Source organism: Ranitomeya imitator, chromosome 8 (genome assembly GCF_032444005.1).
Source record: "Ranitomeya imitator isolate aRanImi1 chromosome 8, aRanImi1.pri, whole genome shotgun sequence".
Taxonomy (NCBI): domain Eukaryota; kingdom Metazoa; phylum Chordata; class Amphibia; order Anura; family Dendrobatidae; genus Ranitomeya; species Ranitomeya imitator.
The window spans coordinates 16,717,109-16,725,924 of record NC_091289.1 but is presented as its reverse complement, the minus strand read 5'-3'; the positions used below and the strand labels follow the sequence as shown (position 1 = coordinate 16,725,924).

General features: G+C 41.8%; 1 protein-coding gene across 1 annotated transcript in view; it reads left to right on the top strand.

Annotated features, from left to right (window-relative positions):
- The first annotated feature begins 1,770 nt into the window (after window positions 1-1,770).
- CPNE9 (copine family member 9) overlaps window positions 1,771-8,816 on the top strand; it is a 231,918-nt gene continuing 224,872 nt past the window's right edge. Inside the window, exons 1-2 of the mRNA XM_069736441.1 lie at window positions 1,771-1,948; window positions 2,556-2,767. Coding sequence (XP_069592542.1) covers window positions 2,691-2,767 — 77 coding nt within the window. The 5' untranslated portion in view covers window positions 1,771-1,948; window positions 2,556-2,690. The remainder of the gene's footprint in view (window positions 1,949-2,555; window positions 2,768-8,816) is intronic.

The following is an 8,816-nucleotide window of genomic DNA, read 5'->3' as shown; positions in this document are numbered from 1 at the left end:
AGAAAAACAAATCACGGCGTGTCCTGCTTCTGAAGCACCCCTTCCCCCAGCAATCAGATCATAATTATGTGGGAACTTGTCAGCAAGTGTTCTATTTTTCTGCAGTGCCCCCGCAGGAGAAATGAAGTATTACACGCTGCAATCAATGATCTGTCTGGGTTGTGACCTGGTCCTGTAGAGCAAGAAATTATATTTGGAGCCACTCTCTATTTTTGGCAAAAAAGATGAGAATCCTGAATGGAAGAGCCCTCTCTATTAAGTCAATTCATGACGAAAAAGTTTACAGAACAAGGATGATAATTGTAAATATATATGTAAATCTATCTTGGACTTAGACTAAATATTTAGAAGAAATAAATATGTTCTATATTATTATTTACTTCATTATTATTAATTATTTACTATTATTTTTTAATTATTAATTATTTACTATTATTTATTTTATTTAATATTTATTATTATTTATTACATATTTTATATGACTTAATACTTACTATTATTTACTGCTAATTATTAGTATTTACTATTATTCATTTTATTTAATATTACTTATTCATTGTTACTTATTTATTACATATTTTCTATGACTTAAGACTTACTATTATTTATTATCATTTACTGCTAATTACTATTATTTACTATTATTTATTTTATTTAATATTACTTATTTATTATTATTATTATTTATTACACATTTTATATGACTTAATACTTACTATTATTTACTGCTAATTATTAGTATTTACTATTATTCATTTTATTTAACATTACTTATTTATTGTTACTTATTATTTATTACATATTTTCTATGACTTAAGACTTACTATTATTTATCATCATTTACTGCTAATTACTGTTATTTACTATTATTTATTATCATCAATATTAGTATTATTTTACTAAACATTCAGAAAAATACTTTACATGCCAAGGTAGTTTTATTATTAGATAAGCTCCACTTCTGTAATTAAGCTTTGTTGCGAGGATGTAGCAATAGGTGGTCCTGAGGTCACGGTGCCTGAAGGGGTCTCTCTGCCATAAAATGACACCATGGTAGGCGAGGGCACTTGTATAGTATTTGTATTGTGTCCTCACGGTACTGTTTTAGCATTTGCTTTGCGGTTTGGAACCTTTACGTTATGCCTATGCCAAGATGGTCAAAACACAACAACTGCCCATCCCCTTCTGACTACAAAATGCCAGTTGCATAGCAGTCTGTAGTCAGAGGCCCATAGGACACACGTAATAAGTTTGCATTTATTCATATGTGCAAAGCATCATTGCTAATCACATCAGTTGCTGAAATCAGGGGTGGATATACCATTGGTGCAATCTGTGCAGCCGCACAGGGGCCCAAGAGGAAAGGGCGCCACTACCAACTCCAAAGCAGCCAGAGGCTTCTGTTAGAGACTCATTATTGAACTGCAAAGGGCCCATATACTGTTCTTGCTCAGGAGACCCTCTTCTGTCTGTGTCCGCCACTGGCTTCATATCTAGCGATCCCCTAATATGTTATTATTATTGCAATCCCTTTAAATGCATAAAGATTTAATGCAATTGCCCTAAGTATCAATTTCGAGAGAATCCAAAGGTTAAGTAAATCACGATGCAATCATGTTTCTAGAAAACGGTAAAACATCAGACAGCCAGAATTTCAGCCAAATGCTTTATTCAAAGCCTAAAAATCTGTGACAGCAGAATAATAGCTGCAGCACCGCACCTCACCACTAGGTGGCCCATTGGCATCACAGGCAGCCACTACTCGCATCCATTGAGGGATTCTGTGCACAATATTCATAGATACAGGTTGGTTTCTCGCATCCTCTATATTTTTTTGCACAAGCCTGGGATAATGGCATGTATATGTGAGAGCTGAGTGAGGACCAAAGGCATTGGGGGGTCTCCAGCAGGGATCCAGCCAACACTGCCCCCCCCTGCAACTTCACAGGTAAAGACAACTTTAATACATTTTCTATCATCTTCTGCCCATCCTGGGTTATTATTATGGGGACTTTTTTGCTTTTTCCTCCTTGCTTTCCTTTGCTGCGTCTTCAGAAACTTTTGTTGCCTCCTCATTGAATAGATCTTGACTATTGGCAATATCTGGGTCTTGTGATTGAGAATTGGGAGGAAAATGCAACAGATGTAGCAAAGGCGAAAGCTCAGCTAGAATTTAATTCCCTGATACATCTGTGGTGGGTTAATCCCAGTATGGCACTGGTATTACACCAGCAGAGCTTCCAAACTGCACATAGAAAATGCCACTGTGCAAGTGAGTGGGCACCATTGGACTGCGCCCAAAAAGGGGAAGGTGTGGGGGGTGTAGACCCGAATGAATCCAGAATATTGGGGGCGTCCTACTTCCCTGATAGGGTTAATAGTGGCACAGATATGGAGTGACTTTGATAAAGCAGGGATGTTACTCTAGAAATCCTGCCACCTGGGGATTAGAAAGGATGGCAAGTCCCACCGAGTGTCTCAGAAAACATCTCAGACTCCTTCTACCCAGAAAGCCACCAGGAGTTTTCCACGCGTTGTGTCTTCTTCTGTTCTAGTTTTCATGGACTGGCATCTTGGACTTCTTCTTAAGCTCTTGATGATAGCCCTGCAGCCTTGACTTCCCAGAGCTGAAGATCACCCCAGGACATAGACCATCTCTATCAGCAGGTGGACCTGCAGACTCCAGGAGAATGGCATCTATTGGAGACTTTGACCCCGTACACAGCAGCGTGCCGGCCACTAAGATCGAGATCACCGTATCATGCAGGTAAGGAGGATAGCTCCAGGGGTGAAGATTTCTAAAAAATTGTTCAGGAAAGGGTTACGTTGCATGCTGGGCGTCTAGGGTTTTGGGTCCAGATCTGGTTGCGAATCGCGATGCAACAAGAATGTCCTTCTCCCAGGGCAAGGGTCCATTTTTCTGCCTCAGCCCTATGTTAGCCAAGACAGAATGATCTGTTGGAAGCCAGGTTGCCCCTCACCAGCTGTGCCCTTCAGGTTGGATCATTTGGCATCTATCCATTTTCTTGGGCATGGCACCAAGGTCCAATGTTTATTGCGTGGGACATTACACCTGGCCGCAGGGTGGGGAGTGATAAAACATTGTGTTTAGCATTGGATCAAGGTCCATTGTGTTGGGTGCCATATTCACCGTGGGTCCTTTGTGTCGGGCAGTTTATCAGGCGGCATACTATGGTCCATTGTGTGAGGATGCTCAGGACAAAATAAGGTTCATCGCGTGGTCAATCAGGGCATGCTACCATGGTTCATTGCAGTCCTCAATTTTTATATTTGGGGTTTGGGGCATCAGTTCAATTTTTTCCATGGTCTATTGCACGGCTGAGTATTTAGGTCATTGAATCAAGGTCCATCCTGTGGTCAGTTTCTTGGCCATAGTTCCTTGTGGCACTCATCAATATCTAAAGATGGGGTGTTCTTTGTGGGCATCAGTCCAGTTGAACCATAGTTGATTGGTTTTTTTATTCAGGACCGTCCAGGGGACAATCAAGTCCGGAGTCTTGGGTATCATGGTTTATCATGTTGGGTGCTCATCTACATCTACAGTAAGGGTTTTTTGGGGGGTAAGAGTCCAGTTGGTCCACGGTTTGCTGCATGGCTCCGTATTTAGGTGCTTGGATCAAAGTCCATCTTGTGGTCCATCAGCCTCAGGTCCTATGTTTTGGGCATTGCGTCCTACCTCACCCAGCATCTAATATGCAGGTTCTCTATGTGGGCATGGGTCCAGTTCTACCATGGCTTGATTTCAGGTCCAATGTGTGGGGCATTGTATCTAGAGTTAGCGTTGGAGGAACCATTTCACATTCTAGTGACGGAGGCAATGGTGAATCATTTCCAGTATCTGGAGTATTGTGCATGGAGCCAAGGTCCAGAATGAGGAGAAGAAGGTCCTGGACAGTGGATTAAAGCCAAGATCCGGCACATGATTTGCCACACAAATGTTCACTGATTAGAAATATATGGGACCCCCCTTATATTACAGGATCCACTGCACTGCGCCCCCATAGTCGTGACCTTGCTGAATACCTCAATGAGACACCAGGGCCCTTCCACCCTCCTTGGAGATTTCTGCTACCAAAAATCCGACACGACATTCTAAGCACCTGTGTCGGAACCTATACCATAAAGCGGTGGTCTGCACCTTGTGGTTCCCCAGCTGGAGGGGAACTACTACTCCCAGTATACCAGAATAGTTGTAAAGACATGCTGGAAGTTATAGTTCCTTAATTCCTAACCCCAGATATGAGGACCATAAGAAAGAGCCATTATGCATTTTGGGTAGAGTTACACTTTAGAAGTAGCCAAAATTAAGACAGTCAACCCCCCCCCCCCCCCCCAAGGTAACGCAAAGGCATGTTCATATGTAGTAGAGATGAGTTTGCCAGATGCGTCAGATGGCAACATATCGGACATAGCAGTGCAGAATTTGCAAGATTTAGAACGATGGGATTGTTAAACATAGCAGAGCTGAGTCTGTGATATGTAGCAGGATTAGGTGTTTTGGACAGTACAGAGATGAGTTTGTCAGATGTAGCAGTACTGGGTTTTTGCCAGATATGTATAACAGCTTGAGGCATATCAGAGATAGCGGAGCTGAATGTGCAATGTTTAGTCGGGCTGGGTTTGTTAAGCATAGCAGGGATGAGTTTGTTATCTGTAGGAGGGATGTGCGTGTCTAGGTGAATTTGTCTGGGTTTATTAAGAAATAGCAGTGCTGAGTTTGTTATGCGTAGCAAGGCTCGGTATCTTGGATAGAGAAAGCTGATTTTTTTTTTTCACGAGTGTTGCTAGAATGAATTTATTAAAAATAGTAGAGCTGAATTTGTCATGTGTCGTAGGATGTGATGTCCCTGAGATCGCAGCTGAGTGTAATATTGAAGTAGCTCGGGGTGTGTGGGATGTGGCAGAGCTGAGCTTGTGATACGTGGCGTGACGCTTTGTGAGACAGTGGAGCTGAGTTTTCCGTCGGTTTTCCAGGGTGTATTAGATATAGCAGAGCTGAGCTTGTTCATAAGTAAGGATGTGCGTTAAACAAGTGATTTGTGGGCTGCGGTATCAGAATTTGCATCTGCGCAATGGAAAAAGTGACAAAACTGTGCGCGGTATTTTTAAAAGTGTTTTTATGTGGGTTTATCAACCACAAATCTGAATACACCCCGTCATATAGTGCACAAAAAGGCAGTGCAATGACAAATTCAGCTCTTCTACATTTGTAGATTGTGAGCCCTCGCGGGCAGGGTCCTCTCTCCTCCTGGACCAGTCGTGACTTGTATTGATTAAGATTATTGTACTCGTTTTTATTATGTATACTCCTCCTCACATGTAAAGTGCCATGGAATAAATGGCGCTATAATAATAAATAATAATAATAATCTGTAACATACTACACCACTGCACATGTCGGTGCCTTTTAAGTTCATTATGGGGGAGCGCGCAGGATTAGTAATGTATATTGTTGTGGCTTTCGTCTAGTAATCCGGGGCATCCTATGCGTCTCATTATAGGGTGGTATGGGGTATGACCGGCTCGCTGATCTCTAATCGCAGCAGATATTAGGAAAAAAAAACCCCTCTCAATTCTGGATCCCTCTTAATTACTTCTGCTGGCTTCAGCGGATTGTTGTACTCGCTCAATTAACGCTGGATTCCAATCCAAGATCCATTGGGGTGGAAAGTAACTGTACAGATTGCTATTAGCGAAGGGTTAATGCGGGATCGGGGAGGGTGGGGGCCTGAAGCACCCGGGAGCCCCACAGTATGGAGGACATGGGATAATGTCTATTCTGCTATGGCCACAGGCTGGCAGTGCGAAGGTTAAGCATTTCTCGCTACGTGTCTGCGCCCATAGAAAACAGCATGAGATGTTCTAGAGGCTCCGTGACTCGGCAGTGAGGGGGAACAGGCGCAGCATATGGACGGGGAGCAAGATAATTCACACTGTGCGGAGCGGAAAATCCTGGAGGCCTGTGCTAGTGTCCCCGTCTCCAGGGAGGAAGACAGATCTGATCTGCGAAACGTGTGCGGTTATATATACTGCAATTATCTACCTATAGGATACAGCGCCATATATCACCGCACAGATATAATGTCACCGCCACACAGATACAGCCAATATCCAGCATCATATCCAACCATCCCTGGAATAGTCTGCTTTCTATCCATTATCTATTATCTATTCATCTTTCATCTATTATCTATCTATTATCTCTCATATATATATATTATCTATCATCTATTATCTATTTATTATCTATCTATCATCTATTATCTGTTATCTATCTATCATCTATCTATTATCTATCATCTATTATCATCTATCATCTATCTATCATCTATCTATCATCTATCTATCGTGAAAAACCTGACCACCTCCTTAGTGTGAACAGGTGCAAGCAGTGTTTTCAGATATCTTGGCCCTTACAGAGGCTGCTGTGTTTCCTTTTCCTATTATGTAGTCATCGCAGCTGTTCACACTAAGGAGATGGTCATGTTTTTCTGTATATTTTACTACTGGAGGTGTAACTGCCTCCTGTCTGACTTGGCAATCCTCCCATTAACCTGCAGGTGACATCAACCAGTTCTACTTGCCCTTAAATTGTTGGCTCATAGCCCTGGAGAGACAGGTTTGTCCATGTAACTGTATGCTGATAGCCCAAGAGATAATAATAATAATAATAATAATAATCTTTATTTTTATATAGCGCTAACATATTCCGCAGCGCTTTACATTTTGCACACATTATCATCACTGTCCCCGATGGGGCTCACAATCTAAATTCCCTATCAGTATGTCTTTGGAATGTGGGAGAAAACCGGAGTGCCCGGAGGAAACCCACGCAAACACGGAGAGAACATACAAACTCTTTGCAGATGTTGTCCTGGGTGGGGTTTGAACCCAGGACCCCAGCGCTGCAAGGCTGCAGTGCTAACCACTGTGCCACCATGCCGCCCAAGAGATGCATGTATAGTAGGATAGGACCTATCAGAGAAGTGTCGCCTTGCCGTGGTTGATGGGCACACATGAATTGGCCAATTTATGTGCTAAAAAATCTTCACTTTTTTTAAAATAACATCTTATTGATTAACAATGCAGCTTAGATTTAACGTTTCCTGTGTTTTCATATACCTTGGCCCTCACAGAGTGCTGCGGTGTTTCCTTTTCATATCTATCTGTCTATCATCTATCTATCATCTATCTATTATCTATAATTCTATATATCTATCATCTATCTATGATCTAGCTATTATCTATCTATCTTATCCATCTATTATCTATCTATTATCTACTGTATCATCTATCAATTATCTATCTTATCCATTTATCTATTATCTATCTACCATCTATCTATCATCTATTATCTATCTATCATCTATCTATTATCTATCTATCAATTATCTATTTATTCTGAATCTATTATCTATCATCTATCTATTAACTATCAATTATCTATAATCTATCTATTATCTATCATCTATCTATTATCTATCTATCCTTCTACCTAGAAGAAAAAAAAATGGAACAGCATCGTATAGATGAATTCAGGGTGCAGGGCCCTCCAAAAAATATCCATTTGTATAAAAAAGAAAAAAGGAGGCCGCACTCCAACAAATGATGAAAAAAGTGGACTTTATTAGCCTATATGGTGTGGCAACGTTTCGGCTGTTACCAGCCTTTCTCAAGTTAAAAGGAAGAGAAAGGAGAAAGGCTGATCATAGCCGAAACGTTGCCACACCATATGGGCTAATAAAGTTCACTTTTTTCATCATTTACTGGAGTGCTGCCTTCTTATTTCTTTTTTATCCTTCTATCTATCTATTATCTATCTTTCTATCTATCATCCATCCATTTTCCATGATAGCCTTATAATGGCGCCTCTCCCTCCCCTCGGCTCCATTCTCCCCTGTGGGCTCATGTGGATGAGATTGCTCATGGTATAAGTGCAGCCCAGCAGGCAGCGCCGTGTAGAGGAAATGTTAAATGGTCGCTCTCCTGTCTGTACCTTTATATATAGTTGTGAGCTGAACTTTCTCTCCAGCAGCAAATGAGTGTAATTGGCGTAAAAGCGGAGACGAGTTCAGGAAATCTTGGCCCGACATCTCACAAACACTGCAAACTCCAGAGAGCGCACTGAGACTCCGCGCTCCGAGAAACAACGGATGTAAAAAGCAATTACACCCTGCGTATATTCATACATGGATGTGATCAATCCACACTGTAGTATACGGTGTATAATATAGAGAGGAAATAAGCTTTGTGTATACATATGGCATATACCCACTATGGGCACCGCTGTACGGCTGCCATCTGCAGAGATATACAGAGAAAAGAGGGGCCCTGTATCCAGTGTCTCAGTAGATCCCCTTTAGGTCTGGTTCACACCATCATGAACCCTTTCTCAAGGACTTGTGTTTGTTTGCCCCATCCTTTCTACGATAAATGGGCAACCCTGCCCCCCAATACCCCCCGAGTAATAGTTTATTAGTTTCCCTTTACCCATGTGGTGGTGAAGTTTTGCTGAAGTTCTCATAAAGTATGCCCGCTAAGATTCCCTGCGATCCCTCTTAACTGTAAACTGTATGAGAAGTATTTTGTTTTCCTGCAGCGCCACCACAGGGGAAAAAGTATTACCTCTCGCTTCCTAAAACTCAATGTAGACAAAACCGAACTCATCATCTTTCCCCCATCTCACGTATCTCCCCTACCCGATCTATCTATAATGGTAAACGGCGTCACCCTCTCTCCCGCACCTGAAATCCGCTGCCTCGGGGTAACTCTCGATTCTGCCCTGTCCTACAAAC